The 17728-nt window shown below is 35.0% G+C and overlaps 1 protein-coding gene across 3 annotated transcripts; it reads right to left on the reverse strand.

Annotated features, from left to right (window-relative positions):
- Window positions 1–1349: 1349 nt before the first annotated feature.
- On the reverse strand, window positions 1350–15498 carry LOC126733484 (divergent protein kinase domain 1C). Of its 3 annotated transcripts, none has more exons than XM_050436792.1 (4): window positions 15256–15498; window positions 9010–9242; window positions 6058–6559; window positions 1350–1932 (listed from the first exon to the last, which is right to left on the reverse strand). In XM_050436792.1, the coding sequence occupies exons 2-4, from the start codon at window positions 9160–9162 to the stop codon at window positions 1379–1381; spliced, it is 1209 nt and encodes a 402-aa protein (XP_050292749.1). In that variant the 5' UTR covers window positions 9163–9242; window positions 15256–15498; the 3' UTR covers window positions 1350–1378. The 3 variants fall into 3 exon arrangements, with proteins under 3 accessions (XP_050292749.1, XP_050292750.1, XP_050292751.1); XM_050436793.1 differs by having other exon boundaries at window positions 15290–15365; XM_050436794.1 differs by lacking the exon at window positions 15256–15498 and adding an exon at window positions 15079–15201.
- Window positions 15499–17728: the final 2230 nt, after the last annotated feature.

Below are 17728 nucleotides of genomic sequence, written 5' to 3' on the forward strand. Positions count from 1 at the left end.
TATCATTAAATTACATTAAAATCACACCCCTTTAATTTTAAAAAAGTAATCTTTTAATTTTTTGTTATCTTTCAAAACAGTTTGTCAAGCTATTAATCAACCGTGAAATTATATAAAAAAATTAAAATGTTTTTTACAAATAAGTCTATTTTTTAGTAAAACCTCATCCATAACATATATTTCCTGGTTTCCACAATTATTTATCCACTCAGCGAGTATTTCTGGCTTTTTTAAAGGGAACTTAATATAAATAATATTATAAAAAACTTATAATATTGTTTGTCCTTTTCTTCACGTTACTACATCCATGATAAACGCAAATATTCATTTTAAGTGACGACCGATTAACAAGTTTTATTTAAAAACAAGCAAAATAAATCTACTCAATTAAAAGTATTAAAAAATAATAAAGGAAATTCAAATTTAATAATCTAGGTGTGTGCGAAAAGTCCTAAGCCTGTTCGTCCGCTCTCCAGACAATGAAATGAGACACGAGATCGGGGCGCGCTTCTTGTTGCGCCATCTATCCACCGGCCGCTTTTAGTAGTACAATTTTGCCCGTAAAGTTGCGCATCTTCCCATATTCTCAGTCAACGTAATAACTTTGTTTTATTCATGACTACAAAGTTAACGACTCAAGCAAATCCACTATAACGACTGATTTCATCTCTTTTGAGGAATAGTTTATTAAATCAATAGCAGTCTATGAAGGATTATAGGTTCAATTTGATTAAATGATTAATTTTTGACTGAACCATACAAAAAAAAATTACAGCATTTAGCATATACCTTATATCGCGGTTACGAACTTCCAGTAATAACTACATTTAATATTTGCAATTATTCAGCAAAAATGCGCGCTACATTCGAAATAAAAACCAGCAGGAGTAAATCAAAATTAGGCCAACTGCTTCCACAATCAATCTTCAAGTTCTTCCAGCATTAGGGCTATAGCCTAGCACAACATGCATCTTGTAACTGTATGGTTTATAATTTGAACAAGAGCGGTCATGCTATTAATAAATTCTAAAATGCAAATTTTAGAATTTATTAATAGAGTAAGGAGTGTTTGAATAAATCTATCATAACTATGAATTGTCAATAGCTTATCAGAAAAAGTGAGATGGTTATAGAAACTTTCAAAATCCCTGTCCTGTCTGATCAAAAAACGTTTATTTTAAATTGAAAAGTTGCTTTAATAAAAATTTTGTTTTACTGTTAAATAGTCTATTTCGTCAACAACCGCAGCTTCTATGCGAGCAAGACTATAGGTTTTGGTCACTTTGTTTCCAGTTAAAGAGTTGTTATGTTATATTTATTTTAGTTAAGAAATATTCAGTAAAACACAATCCATTTATAAACATGTTTATTAATATCCTCAAAGAAAGAAATCATTATTAACTGATTGTTCCATCTCAAACAGTACGTTGTACAACCTCTTCCTCACCTCGTCGTCGGGCATCTTTCTCACTTTCCCGCTCACTCCTTCAGGATTAGCACATTGCCTCAAAATCGACGCTAATTCCGAAGGAGTTTGCTGAGACATTAACAACCCAGGCACTATAACAGTGTTGGACATTCTCCAACCAAGAAAGATTTTTTCGCACACGATCTGCAAATTATTATTACCGATTTCCTGTTTGCATTTGTTCGTGGTCGAGTTACACGTGGAACGACAATCTAAAAATTCACAGTCGTCATCTGAGTTACATTTACTCAGCTTAAAGAGAGAGTTAATAACGGTCCGCGGAAACGCCTCGTCCAGATCCAGGTATTTAAGTTTTTTCATGTTTTTCACGTAACCGAAATGGCTCAGTTTGACGTCACACAAGTGGAATGGTTCGCGAAAGCTCGTGTCGAGTTCGTCGAGCAGCTCGAGGATCTGTAGGGCGAATTTTAATCTTTGACCCCAGTCTTCGCTTATGGCAAACACTGCAAAAAAAAATATTTTAAACAGAGTTTCGTTTACTGCGTTTTTGATGAAAATATCCGATGTTTTTATGCGTATACTAAATAAAAAAAGGTGTACAACAAGGAGAAAAAAATCCACTAACCTTAGGCTTTTAATAATTCTTTCTTAGGCTATATTTAGTGTTTAACGTTACTCGCATCAAGACAAACATCGTCGTTCTCCGGCACAACATTAACTACCTATAATCAGTAACATAACTAGTTGCTGAGACTAGAACAGACCTAAGACAGCTCTTCACTAGAAAAATTAAAACGCTGCAAAAAAGATAATAGCCTCAAGATCGGTAATTGGTGGTCATTTAGAGACAACTTTTCTTCGAAATGTAATCTTCTGAATCCCAAAAATCTATCCTATCTTTTTCTAGGTTGTAGGTGCGTCTGCTATGCTGTTTTTATTTATATGAAGGCAGACCTGTTATCCTAGCAGATATGTTATTCTCTGGAATCGCCACACCTACCAAGTGCGTTACCACAAATCGTCAGACTTCGGGTAACGCACGGATTCAACGTGGGGCTTAAAATGTCTCCGACTCGCGTTCCGCGATTTTCGTCCAGCACCATTGACCATATGTTTCTTCAAATTATCCAGAACATATTGCAAACTGCATTATTGTGAGTTCAGGTATATCAGGCCATGACGCAGTTATTAAGGAAATTAGTGAAGATGGGAAATTCCTCAAGTCCGATGCATTTTCTTATGGTCAAATTTTCAACATGAAGAATTACAACAAATCTATTAGTCATGTGTTGCAGCTGTATAGGACTGTGATGGATTCGTCTGACCCATTGTCAGGCTTTTACTGGAGATTGGTGAACCTCTTTTCCGATGGTAAGGCTCAAATAACAGCGTAAGAAGCCCTCATTTACTAAAGGACTCAACACTTTATATAGACACCTGAGATCTGTTCACTCATTAAGAAAATTACCCTGCTTTTCATCAATAATTCAACTCGTATAAGTCCTTGGCTAATACGAATCTCTTAAAGAACTTTCTATTGAAATTGGTTAAATAAAACCCCGAACAAGTCTAGAGAAAGTAGGAGGATTGTGAATGATATCCGCCAACCGTACAGCAACCACTTGAACCACTCCCAGTCAGCCCCTGATATCTCTGCTGATGACTTGACCGAGTTGAAAGACATTACTTTAAATAAAAAATAACAATTCAGCTGGTGGTCTATCTGATATTTCTATACATTCAAATTCAAAATAAATTTATTTATCAATAAAATTACAAACTTAATTATCAATTTACAATAAAGAAACCATTATGATAAATAGGACCATGCCTCGATTATGAAACCGTTAATTCAGGTAGAAACCTGTGTAGCACAGCCCTTTTTTTTTAAAGAATAATAAATAAAAAAGAATAATAATAACTATTAACCTGGCCAATATAAGTACTTTTCTTAATACAAATTTATTTTTTCATTCTTTTTTTAGCAGTAAAAGAAATACCAGAGGGAGGTAGGTAGACGCGCAAGGGGTGCAAAGAAAACCGTGACGTAACAAATGCTACTTGTAAAGAAATTTCAGATGTTCAATTATCGCTCTAAATTTCCTTGTTGGTACTGTAAATGCAAGATGGATATACTTGAAACTTTAAACGGATAATTCGCGCCCGCAGAAGCGCGCCCCGATTTCGTTTAAAAATCTCGTGTCTCATTTCATTGTCTGGAGAGCGGACGAACAGGCTTAGGACTTTTCGCACACACCTAGATTATTAAACGGTTAACGCTGTCAAGAATTATAATCAAATGTTTCATATCAAATGTTTTTTTAATCCAAAAATATTTTAGGTGGATCTCAGTTTGGCTTTCAAGAAACTAAAAACACTAATAATTCTTTACGGTCAGATTAATAGTGATGAGGTTTCCGCTGCAGCGTTTTGTAATTTCTATAAAGCATTCGACTGCGTTAGTCACGAGATTCTGCCGCGTATCTCTTCCACTACGCCTTTAGAGGAGTAGCAGCAATCGGCATCATATCGCGGACTGTTCTGAATATCGCCCTGTTGACTGGGGAGTACCCCAGTGGCAGGAAATTTACATTATTGACGAAAGCACCATTCTTTGCCATAGGTGTGATAGGTCTCCCTGGTCGATATTCAGCACATATATCAGTTGTTCCAGGTGAACTTTCTATCGTTAACCCCATAGAAGACTAAGGTAATCAATTTCACGAATAACCATGGCCTTAATATTCTTGTTGGTGATTGTTCCATTCAATTTTGTTCTGAAAATAAGTTGCTCGCTCTGGTTGTTAACAGGGATCTTACATTTGAGAATCATATACTGAGCCTTAGCAATAGGGTTTATGCAGGTTATTTTGTTGTTAGAGTGACTTCTCAGGAGCTTGGCATGGTGATCGGGTGATTAAATTCCATCTCAGGTACGGTAATTGCTTTTTGTAAAGTTTCTGCAATGTTGTTTGTTGTCCATAAGCGCGCTTGCAATATTTATGTGGGCTGGAACCTAGAGCATCCTGTCGATCATCTTAAATTAAAGGCTTACAATCTACTGTCTCTCTATACAGGAAGTTGTGTGCCTGATTTTCTTAAAACACGATTAGCTTGTTATATTAAACCCAACATATGCACATGCCAGCAAAATAATTTACTGTTTCCAATCTGAGCATTTGCCTTAGTAAAAAAATCTATTTTCTATAAAGGTATAAAAATCCTTTACCACCTGTCAAGGGGCATTAGAGAGGCGAAGTCTATTTAAAAGATTTAAATTACTTTTAAAGAGATTCTTATTTGGTTGGGCTTATTACTTAGCATTTGAATAATATGTCAATGACAATAATAACTTGGCGAATTAAAGGAAAGCACAGTTCCTTTTTTATGTAGCACTTGTTAGTTCTTGCAGATCTTCAAATTTGTCAAAGCCAGACTGCATGGGTAGGCCCTTTAAATTGGGAATATCTAATAGGGCCCGTTGGTAAGAAATACAAACTCAGCGGTTGGTACAGTCTGATATACTTTAATGATCAGCAAATAGCCTGCACTAACATGCAGGTTTTTTTCTTAGGAGAAATGTAACTATTTTTAAAATAAAGGTTAAAATAAAACATTCTAATAATAGCAAGGAGAGACCGGTAAAAAGGAGCTCTGAAAATTAATTAAATATATACCCCTGCCAGTCAAGTCGTAAGAACTTGAATCAAATGCGTAGGGAAGAGCAGAGATGCGCTAGACGAGTCAGGGCGCCAGGATACAGTGAAGTGGAGGGTAACGAGAAAGTGGTTCGCAAGTCTTGGATTAGGTCTTTATCTCACAAAACCTAAATCCTTCTTCGAACCCCGAGGAAGTGAGTAATAAACATATGGGGAGAAATTAGGGTAGATTGTACAATAATTGTATAAGACCCCTCTAGAGCTAAGGTCAGGTCTCGGCATAAATGAGTTGTAAGTATATGATGGAGTGATAACAGGTAAATCATGACATCATGATAGATAGATTTAGCTAGCACACTTGTTGGTAAAGTCGCAATTCTGCCGCGCCAGAGGAAGGTTATAGGTGAGTGCTGAAGGTGTGCTAAGCCGAGGGGTGACATTTTGTGTATATCCGTTTCTAGCAGAGGAATTGGGAATATTATCCAGGAGGGCTTGCCTTCTTGTAATAAAAAGGCCTAGAATGGATGTATGAAAAAAAAATTACCACCCTGTTACTGGTATCGTGTGGGTTACCGGCGTTGACGGAAAGTAAGTTTTAGGCTATTTACTGGATGCTGCTTTCTCCGCCCTTCCGTTCGCTATTACACTTACTACAAAATCACTAACCAAAACTCCTTATTTTTCTCTCGACACGTGTATCGCTAACAATGTTAGTAACTTCGGGAGAAGATTAAAACTTCCAAGTTTTAACACACCAAAGGTTTCACCATAGGACTTCACAATGTAGTAGACATTAACTAGCCCCAAAAAGTTTTCAAGGGAAAACAGAACTACACTCCACAAAATCCAAGAGGTCGTCCTCTTCCTGGAAGCACATTCATATACAAGCGTGAAATATCATGTGTCATATAAAAATTTAATTAGTTCATGTGCCACTAATATGATATGATTAAAATTTGTAAAAATTACCTGCTGAGGTAAAAGGCACTGGGTCCAAATATTCCACAGCAAAATAAGGTCCACAGGTACCAATCAATTGCGGGAAAATATCCTTGTCTGTAAAAATCGTCGATAAAAGATATTCGTTATCTTGCAACAAGTACCATAAGCTATCCATCTCCTGCCTCCTCTTCACCAAATCCTTCTCCTCATAAGAGGGTTTTAACCTAGCCAACCTCGAAGCGGTATCATAAGCCAAGGTCAAATTTAATTTTCTCTTAACGATGGTGCGTATCGTAGACAAAAATTCTTTCTCCGTCGGGTACCTTAGTAGACCATTGTCGTACCAGTGGATAGGTTGGACATCGGTGTCGACAGATTTGAATACCAGCTTGATGTTGTGCCATTCTGCACTGAAGACCGCCTCTTTCGCCGCTTGGAAGGAGTGACATGTGAGTGAGTGGATGTCTTTAGAGACGCAGAGGGGGGCGCAGAGCGATCCGATTGCTAATCCTTGCTCGTAGAGGGTGCACTGGAAACAGAGAATATTAAAATAACTACCAGGTTAAACAAAAAGTATTTTAATTATATTTGCCGGAGAGATACGAAATTTTCTTTACTGACAAGGTCGAGAAAATTCTTAAAAATATTATAACCGTATATACATTTATACATCTAGTTTCATCAGTTTGACTAACTTCAAGTTCTAGAAATATTGTATTTGCTTAAGAGGTCTTTGAGTGAAGTGCAACGAAAATTTCGTTTTAACAGTAGACTAATGCCTTATCGATTTAATTGTTATTTGTAAACCGAATAAACATTTTAAATCGGTAGTTGTATGGTTGGAACCTTACTTAGTAGTGGCCTTATAAACTAAAGATGTAACCAATAGAGCGTAACATTGACTATAAGGGATTGGACCTTTATCCCTATTAAGAATAGTCTTTTGTTGTTTGAAAGTTTTGAAACAAGTTTGTAATTCCCCAGAGTTGTGTAAGATATTCCAGATTCAATGAAGGCATGACAAATAGGCAAAAGACCAGTCTCGCAAACTAAATCTCTAGAATCAAATCATCAGAATCAATCTTCAGCATGGAGTACAAAACATCGATATGTACTCCAAGGAAACGTGCAGTTTCACATAATAAAATCGTCCATTTCTCTTAGTAAGAAAAACATTAAGCTCTGATTTTGTCTCCGTGATTAAAAATTGGATGGTCTATGTACTAGGTTACTTTTATACATGCCAATTATCGCTTTAAACTTTTTTATTGGGGCTGTAAATGCAAGATGGGTATGCTTGATCAATCATCCAACTTTAAATCGATAACCCTTCTGTTTCAAAAAATCCCGTCAAAAATTATTGAAAAGATAATTAAAAATTGTGAAATGTCTGTTTTTAAATCCTAAAACATTTTAGGTGGATCTCAGTTTGGCTTTCAAGAAAGTAAAAACTAATGACGCCCATGTACAACCTTCTGAACGTTCTTTACAGTCAGATTCATAGAGATGAGGTTTCTGCTGCATTGGTTTGTGATTTGTTCATAGCATTCGACTACGTTAGTCCCGAGATTCTGCTGCGATAGCTCTTCCACTTCGCCTCGAAAGTAGTAGCGAAACCTGATTTGCATCATTTCGTGGAGTGTTCCCTAGTCAACAGGGCCATATTTAATCGCTTCCTATTCAACAGGGCGATTAAATATCGCCCTGTTGAATAGGATATGGTATAGGATATAGTATATATTTAATAGGATTGAATAGTACCATAATGGTCGGTGTGGGCACCATTATTCTTTATATATACGGTTAAATTTATATTTTTTACATCGTCGACAAGAGCACCATTCTTTGGCATAGGTCTGATACTGACTCCCTGATTGATCTTCAGCACATATATTAGTTGTTTAAGGTGAACTTCCTATCGAACATTAATTCGAAACGAACATATAATATTGAACAATTTTGACTAAGCCATTCTTATAAGAGCCATATATTTCTTGGATTCTCTGGCACTGTGATGTCATCCGCAAAAATTATGTGGTCAGCACTAGGATCAAAAATCATCGCTCTATGAATTTATAAGTAAGTTGTCTTTATTTGTAATATTGGAAGTTTAGCCACTTTAAATAACTCTCGTAGTCACACTTTAATAGTGCAAAACTTATAGTACACTCCACTTATATCAAACTCAATTGTTAGGTGATATCGAGGGTAATATATACACCGTGCACTGTGTTTAATAGATACATATACTGTCCATCTCAGTCATATCAAACTCAGTTATTAACTAGCATACTTCTGATGAAGTTTCCATGTCATTGTAATTGTCTGGACTACGGAGAATAGTAGTTAAAGCACTCAATGATGAGCAGGAATTGCAACAGTACGCCACTAGCATCAAAACTTCTATTATAAGATCATACCCATTGAGGCGATTCCAGAACTCTATTAAAACCTTGGTTTGGTGGTGCCAAGAACTGGAAAACCTGAGAGCAGAATTAAGAACAGCTTTCAATAAAGCAAAAAATATCAGAATAGCGGAGGACTGGCACATTTATCGAAGCCACCTCAATCAATATAAAAAGATTGTAAGACAAAGCATGCAGAACATACAGCTGCGAAATACAGAACTACACCAACACTGCGAGATTTTAGAATAAAGACCTTAATAAATGTCGCGAAAACGACAATCAACGCTGGGAGTTCGAAAATAAAATTTTAGAAGCATTTGTTTGTTCGTTCGGATGAGTCCAGCTCCCTTTAGGATGTCATGAAAAGAATGCGGTGCAAAATGAAAGAAAAAATGTGTTGGAAAAAGAAACCTTGCTCAGACTTTCTGATCTATTTAAATTTCTCCGTCTAATAAAATTTAAATTTGGCGCCCGATTTAAACTATATACCCTCATTACAGATGCCAAACATTGATTGAATTACCTCCTTTAAATAAAATACTACTTTTAAATTGAAAGGCGTATTTCTTACCATTTTTTTGACGTGTTGCCACGCTTGCAGATTTACACAAAAAACGTTCCATTTAAATAGCAAATAAACAAAAGTCGAAACAATAATCCCTATGGCATAAGCGGTGTATCTGTGGGTATAAATCAGCCCTGGTAGACGTCTGGTCGCTATCATTTTGTAGAATTTTAAGTGGCTTAAACGGGGTTTGGTGGATGGATAGGAAACTTGATAGGGCGTGGCAGTGTCATCTTAACCTAAAAATTTGCGTTTATTCAGTTGCGTAAAACTCCCTATAACATTTATATATTTGCATATACATTTTTTTAGAAGTGGGCGTGGCTTAAGCCTTTTTTAACGATCCAGCCGGTTTTTAAATAGCAGCATCAGAATTGAGAAAATTGGACACGAAAACTAGAAAATAAATGAACATGCACGGGGCACTATATCTAACATCAGATGTTCACTGGCTATATATTTCCCGAATGGACGGTGGACAGGGCATGATGAGCATTGAAGCAACTAAATGGAGGAAAATACATTTATCTCGGCATTGTACGCAGGCACAACTAAAGGAAATCTAGAAAACAGGAGCAGGCGAGGAAATTCTTGGAACAAATAGAACCAACTCAGCAGAGCCCGAAACAAGAAAAAAAGATAATAAAAACCATAATAGAAAAACAATTAAAGAAGAGCTAAATTGGAAATGGTGGACGACCGCGAACATAAAAGCGAAAGAGAGAAGCTACAGAGGCTCTCTTCACTGCTTGTTAAGAACAAGCGCTTGCCATAAACTATCAAGTCAAAATAATGAAAGCCGAAAAAGATTCAAATGTAGAGTCATTTTTGTTAGGCTTTCAAATCTAGACTAGCAAAAATGGTTAACCAGGAGCGACGCAATTTTGTAGCAGCTCACCTCCATTACAAAATATGCAAATTGTGGTACATCGTAGTCGGAAGAAAGTGATACGAACATGACCTAGAATCAGTCGTGAATACCCAAGACGTTACCATCATCTGGGACACAGAGGTTCCAACTGAACAATCTATCAATGCAAATAAGCTTGACATAATCATAGAAAAAGAAGCGGAAAGTATCTGAAATATAAAGACCTTCAAATTGAAGCACAAAAAATGTGTAACATAAAGACCATTATTGATTTACCATAGTGATCGGAGCTACACGATGTTACATTTACTACAGATTTTACTACAGTTTCAGGTAACACAACTGATAATAATAATAATAATAATAATAATAAGCCTTTATTTCCAACAGGCAACTTGCCCAATAACAGGAAACAATTGCAAAACAATGAAAAATATAGTTAAAAAAAACACACACAAACAAACCTAAAAGAATGAAAAGAAAAGAAAAAGAGTAAAGTAAAGTCACATTCTCAAAAGTTATCCAAAAAATTAGAACAAATAACTATTAATATGATATAAAAACCCAATTATAAAAGTATAACAAGATAATCACATATTCAACAAAATTAAATTAAATTAACGGCAATATACCTACTAACTATAACTTAAACACATGGGCCCTAATCCCAAGAGTAATGATCCACCAAGATATCGATAATCACATGAACCAGACAGAAATTTATATCGCACATGTGACAGATCCGATTAAATATAGCGCATATTGTATATAGTGGCGATTTCAACAGGATGTTAGTATGAGGCCTTGGCAGAAAGAATGTTAGGGGATGTCTAGCATTAAGCCTAGGCACCATGAAACGTACACCAGAAAGAAGTACAGGACTATCAATGAATCCATTCAGTAACCCATGCAGGAATTTTACAGAAACTGATGCCATCAAACAACTATCCGGCCCTCGTAATCTAATATTCGTTAAGAAAACAATATCGTTTCAAACAATGCGCATCATACGCAAAGTGTTATAAGAAGAGAAGGATCAACCTAGCTACATGGTGTGCACTCCAATCCTACTACAGAACCACCATGGCTGTATGATGACCTCTATCTCTATCACACGCAGTTAAAATATCGCTGCTAGAAGTCAGGGAAGTCCTTGCAAGAGTTTGAACCTGATATAGCATGTTTGGTTCGACTGGTATATCCAGATGTCTCGGAAAGTATCATAGAACGATGGATTTCGCGGTAGTAAAATGAAGCAAGCCTTACTACTAACACATCCACCTAAGTAAGTAGATACACTAACACGGGGGCGATCGTCCACCTGTATTCAGCAAGCTGTATCAAGAATACCCTATCCGAAGGATTGCAAGCATTGCCAATCGGAAGAGAAGAAAGATGCTCAATTATTAAGAGCCACCATCTTCAATCATATTTGGCAAAATGGGATCTTATAAAAAACCAAGAGAGATAACTCGATATCCAGATAGACTCCATAAAGGAAAAGAAGAAGCCAACTTGAGAAGAAGTTGCTAAGTATTCTCCCAGCGTTAACCAAATTAGGCAAAATAGGACTCCCTAATTTTGGAAGATTGACTCTTGCGGCAGAAAATGGTTTTTGCCACGACGGCAAAGAGGAAAGAAGACAAATCGCAAATGCCTCAATGTCGGATTTCGGAGTTGTTAGTGCAAAACCATGCCGGTGTATGAGGAGCACATGTTAGAGTAACAAAAATCCTGGGAAAAAGGAGGAAAAGATTTTACTGGGTCGGCGTAAGTCATAAATGATATTTCTTTAGCCGACTTTGCTCCATATTATGAAGCCCACGAATAAGGTGAGCTGCACGGACCACATTTATTTATTAAATTTATATTTATTTGATCAATTCTATTAGCATTTTCCGTTATGACTTTTACTTTTTGACCTATGGTGGCCATATTAAATGAGAAAGGAAATGATTAGTTATCTTATTTGTCGTGTAGAACTCACAACAACACTTAAATACTCGGGAATATCTACAAAATTGATATTGTTTAAATTGATGCCATTTAGGAAAGACCTCAGTTTCTTAGAATTATTTTTATAATTCTAAAAAATAATTAGTTAAAATTAACTAAATAAGTATATACTAATTATTTAGTTTATTTTCCCTTAATATATCGAGTCATATATATGATTTTTCTCCTTAGATGAATGCATTGTAGAGTACTATTGCGAAGAGCTCAATGAGACCAATGTTTAACAGCTTTTGAAGCTTTTTATTAAGTGTAACCTTTATATCTCCCCTTTATCAAAGTTTCAGCTTTTTCAGTCAATGACAGCAATCGCTTGCTTAATTTCTATAATTTTTTATAGTTTGATACCTCAGCAAATGAGAACTCAGATTGTCTCAAAAATATTAAAACCGGGGAACTACTCAGAAGGAGGGGAATGGACCTGCTGAACAAGCTGGTCCACGTTCAGCTGCATACTCAAAACACTGAAAACAATTATTCAGAATCGCATCACACTTTAGACCCCTACAAGATGGGTTTCAGGAAAGGTAAGAGGACTATGGAATGCATCATAATTGGATCTGAAATTGAGACAATGTTGGCAGAGATCCAAGTATCAATACTGGTACTTGGATTTAGTCCAGCATATACGACAAACAGGACCTAGCAGTTCTCTTCAGGAAGATCCATGAGCTTCAGCTGCCCAAGACCTAGTAATCTTGATTTTCAATCTAATTTCCAACAAATGCATCTTCTTCAAAGACCTCACCACAGGAACGCTGATTGTCCTACGAAAAATCAACACAGGTTTACAAAGGGAGGTAAAACCCTTAAATTATCCCAATTATAAGAGGTTACTGATGATAGGAGGAAATCCAAAGTCCAGATCAGAAAGCTCTACGTATCTCTTAGTAGAATCAGCATGTGGCTCAGGAAATACCACATGGAACTTTTAGTAACCAAATTGGCAGCAATTCTCGTCAGATCTATAAGAAGATATACTATACAAGGAAAAAGTCCATTCTGAAGTGGAGTCAATATAATATTGAAAAGTTAGTAGAGAAAGTCTTTTCTCAACAAATAAAATGTTAACGATTCAATTTAATATTTAATTAACGTAACAATTCTAAACAATAACAAACAATACTTGAATGGTACATTGCAGGACATCTAGTGAACAGTTAAAATTATAACAAAATTGAGCAATATGAGATTAGCAGATTTCTACTGAGTACTGGGAGCGAGTAAGAGAGACCATCGGACTGTAGTGTTATAGGGTGTGAATAAATAAACAAATAAATGTGTGTTAATAAGTCAGATGTCTGATGATGTGACATTTGATTTGATCTGACCTTTCAAGTATTGTTTGTTATTGTTTAGAATTTGTGTGTGTTAAGTGACTCAGTAAGTATTTTACAATTTCATAATTTTATCTGTATTTTTTTATGTCACCTGTCAAGAAAAAATGTTCGTATGTGTTTTTGAACTGTTTGTAATATATTTTAGAGTCTGATGATGGCAAGAACACTTGCCGAAATGCATCACTCCTGAAATTAGAGGATTAGCATTTTATTTGTGGAGAAAAGACTTTCCCTACTAACTTTTCAATATATACTAATCAAATAGAATGGCATCTAAAGGATAAAATGCCTTGCAAAAACTTGGTCGGGCTCAGATTCTAGGACCATGATTGGTCTTGTAAAGCACAATTGTCAAGTTTAGCGTACCCGACCTTGCTTGGGAATGCTCAGAAGAGAACCTAAAAAGAGTGGATCTATTAAGAATCTCCTTGGGAATGATGAAGTCAACATCTAATAATATATTACTCAGCGAAGCAGCGGAGATGCTAAAGATCACACCTAATTTCGTATAAGAACCCAGTGGCCACAATTATCATTGCTCTATAAACATCATTCAGTAAAATACCACAGTTTTGGCAAAAATATCCTCCATTAGTGCAAGCTTTCGACTAATAAGTAGGTCTCTATCCAACATGCGAACGATACTCGACTATTACCACGCTTTCTTCACAGACCACAAATCGAGGTAAAAGATCTCTAGTTTCTAATTCTGAATCTTAACAAAGACTCCAAGAATAATAGAGAGTTAGATGAAATAAAAAAAGATAGATGAGACCAGGATGTCACTTTTTTTTACGGTGGGAGCCGATGGATAGGGAGGACTGAGAATTTTTTGTGATATATATGTATAGAGGGTATTCAGTTAGGAGTGTACACTATCTATATCTCAAAAACTCTTGATCTTCCCCAATTACGACAAATTCATAATAAAAATGGTAATGGGAAATCGTCCAAAAATTTTCGCCAAAATGTATATTTTATAATTTGTGAGGTAAAGCATACCGATCTATTTGAAATGTTAGGAAAATTTAAGGAAAACTCAACAGCGAACAGCGCCACCTAATTTCTTTTTTCAAAACCAACTTACGTGCAATCCAACAAAAGTTCAACAAGAGAGATGAAAATTATTTTTCATATGACATCTTATTCATTAACATTGATTTAGAAATATACAAGATATAACGATTTAAATATGACAATATTCGTTTGTTTCTCCCGCTCTTATTATTGATTCAATCAACATTTGACTGATTTCATAGAAAATGTACTCAGCTTTCCAATGGCGTTATCAAAATTTTATCTAAGTTTAGTAATTTTGGTCAAATTAAATATGTATTTTTATTTTTATTTTGTGGTAAGTTAAAAATATTTTTGGATGATTTCTTGTTACTACTTTTGTTAGGAATTTTTTTTTCTAATTGGCTGAGGTCAGAGTTTTTGAGCTATAGATACAGACTTAACTGAAAACCCTGTATAATAAAGGAAAATTCTATTTAAAGTTAATGAAATATTTGCCCGTTTTCCTATATCATCATTTTAATGCCTGCATTTTTACGAGTTTGTGTCATACAGCTATAAAACACCGCACACGTATATCAATCACTCTCCCAGAAGAATATGTATACCCTTCAGAGCAGACTATTAATTGAGAAAGCAGACACAATACTATCTAGGGTCAGACTATCTACTAGCAGAGACAAATCAGGACCGGAAGAGCCTAAAAGCTTAGACTCTATGGTCCACCTAGGAAAGGTGGTTACCATAACTAACGAACGACTTAACTCGTTGCTATAGCCCTAATTAAAAAAAAAGTAAATCAAATGCAGATTTTAAAAATAATTAAACATTTACCTCAATAAGTTATACCTATTTTTGCTGTTATTACAACCTTAACTTATTCGTGCAATAAGTAGGTACATTTATTGCATCAAAACAGGCATACTGGATCAATAAAAGCTGAATTGAATAAGCTTTAGGTACAAATTATAGAAAGTTCACCAAAATATTCACTACATAAGTAGGACTAACCTTTAAAGAAATATTCCAGGAACAGCTGGTTTACCTTAAAAATTCCCGAAAAACCTGAGTGTAACTAGGGAAAACATTGCGGAGGCTCGCGTATATTGAGGGTGAAAGTAAATCTGATCCAAAGGGGTGCGCATTAGAAGCGACGTTGCCAATAGAACTCAGTTTTCCTGAATAAAGCCAACCCATATGCAGTGAATTTTGGCAAATATAAATGGAATATATTTTTAAGCTTAATATGCGGCGCAACCATGATCACATGCCGGCCGCATGCAATTTATTCGCAATTCACGTTCGAATTCGGGTTGACTGGGTCACGAAGTTTCGATTCTGAAATAAATTATTTATGGATCCATGTGAGAATAATTAAATTAATTGGTAAACAAGTTTCGAATTAAACTTGGTCATTTTGGCTGTGCATATATAAATAAACTATAACGTAAATAAATCCGTAAAATTGTTTTTTCATTGTTATATAGTTGTTTTATTATTTTATTAAAAAATAGATCGTGTTTGTCAAACGACAATAATAAGAATATTATTATTAACAATAATAATAATAACTTTTTAATTTGAAACCAGTGGGCACTGAACGAACTAGAGAAACTAAAATGACTTTTTTACTTTTCGACTTAATATTTACTAATTTTGAACGAATTTTCAATAATAGAATTATAACCTGATTTTTCTGATCATTTTTGGAAATATGATAAAGCACAAATTTCTCGACTTAGTTACAAGCCCAAGACTACTACATATAGGAATTTTAAAGAAATAAACTATAAACTCTTTCAACATGATCTTGAATCAATTCCGATTAATAACATTTATAACTTGACTGATCGATTAAAAAATTATATTATATAAGAGACAAACCTTTTAGCGAATTAAACGTACCAATTCTCCGGCAAAATGGGATTATTATAAATCGCTACCTAACTTGCTAACATCGTCTATATGAATAGAACGCCAGCATACAAAACATAAATGTAGAAAAAGTGGCAAGAACTTATTAAACTTTCACCATCGAAAATAAAAACGATTTCTGAGCAGTTTAAGGATATAGAAAAATTAAACAATTTTTTTATAGATTCTACCAAATTAAATTATTGATTAGATCAACAACTCTTAAGCTGTTACACCTAGAATACAATATGTAATATAAATTCACTAGTAGAATTCCAACCAGTGGAAATTTATAAAGTACGTCAAATATAAGCTGAGAAGTAAAGCATTATTTGGTTCGGACGGTGTTAATAAAACTCTAATTAAACTTTGTTGTCCTTATATCAGTGTATACCATATACAGGGTATTTATTTGAAAACTACTTCACCCTCTGCCCCCCAGGGTCATACTCTTAAAAATTTTTAATGGCAAGGGCTATCGAGTAATAGCTTGACGTTTGATTTTTTTAAATCGGTCGATTCGTTTTCGAGAAAATTAGAAAAATCTTTGTTTATCTTAATTTGTTCAGATAGAAAACAAAAATATGAAAATATCAGTTTTTATTTCAATAAGTGTCCAAAATGTTGCCCGTTAGGGTTTTCCAAATCTACAATTCGTTTATAATTTAAACCGGAAACTACTATTGCTGTTTATGTTGCAGCAATTCCAAAGATTAGACGTGGAAAAAACTAAATAACAACCTGAATTTTTTTCCGCATTCTTTTCATCAACACAGATATCCTGGGCGAACTGTATTTATTGTTATACCTGCTTAGTTATTTATAGTTGCTAAGGAAAATAAAGAATTTATTTTGCCGTCAGTTACATTGTGACAGTTTTGGAATAGTGAAAATTAAAGTATTTGTTGAATTAAAGATTTTACTTCCAAAATGGTTTACACACTAGCCGAAAGAGTGGAAATTATTCTAATTTATGGTGCCCAAAATCAATGTGCTCGGCAAACTGCCGTCACGTTTAACGCCAGACATCAGGAGAAGATAACTTCGCATAGATATGTTTAGGACCTTGCTACTAAGTATACTGAAACTGGATTTGCTGCAAATAAAAAACGTGATCATTGGCGAATTTTGGATGAAGCCGCTCAAGTTAAAGTTTTTGGTCATTTTGGAATAAATCCTAATACTTCACTACGCAAAATTGTTGCTGCCACTGGTATTTCATTAGGCTCTGTTCACACAGTTACCAAACTTCATAAATTTGATCCATTCAAAATGAAAATATTGCAAGAGTTAACTGAAGACGATTTCGATAGGCGAGTTGAGTTTTGTGAAAAAATTACTGAGGCGATTAATGATAATACTATTCATGTAAAGAATATCTGCTTCAGCGATGAATGCACATTTTATCTAAATGGATTTGTTAATAACCATAACTGTAGATATTGGAGCAATGAAAATTCTCATGCATTTGTAGAAGGGCATGCCCAGTACCCTCAAAAAATTTATGTATTGGCAGGCACTTAGGAAATAAAGTGATTGGGCCATTATTTATTAACGAAAATTTAAATGG

This window comes from Anthonomus grandis, chromosome 2 (assembly GCF_022605725.1).
Source record: "Anthonomus grandis grandis chromosome 2, icAntGran1.3, whole genome shotgun sequence".
NCBI classification, from domain to species: Eukaryota; Metazoa; Arthropoda; class Insecta; order Coleoptera; family Curculionidae; genus Anthonomus; species Anthonomus grandis.

What these genes read in the sequence shown, in the direction of transcription:
- LOC126733484 (XM_050436792.1), bottom strand. Translation starts at nt 9,162, where the DNA reads ATGATAGCGACCAGACGTCTACCAGGGCTGATTTATACCCACAGATAC. An exon ending in GGCAACACGTCAAAAAAATG is followed by an intron (nt 6,560 to 9,009) that starts GTAAGAAATACG and finishes CTCTGTTTCCAG; the next exon opens with TGCACCCTCTACGAGCAAGG. An exon ending in AGTGCCTTTTACCTCAGCAG is followed by an intron (nt 1,933 to 6,057) that starts GTAATTTTTACA and finishes TTTTTTTTGCAG; the next exon opens with TGTTTGCCATAAGCGAAGAC.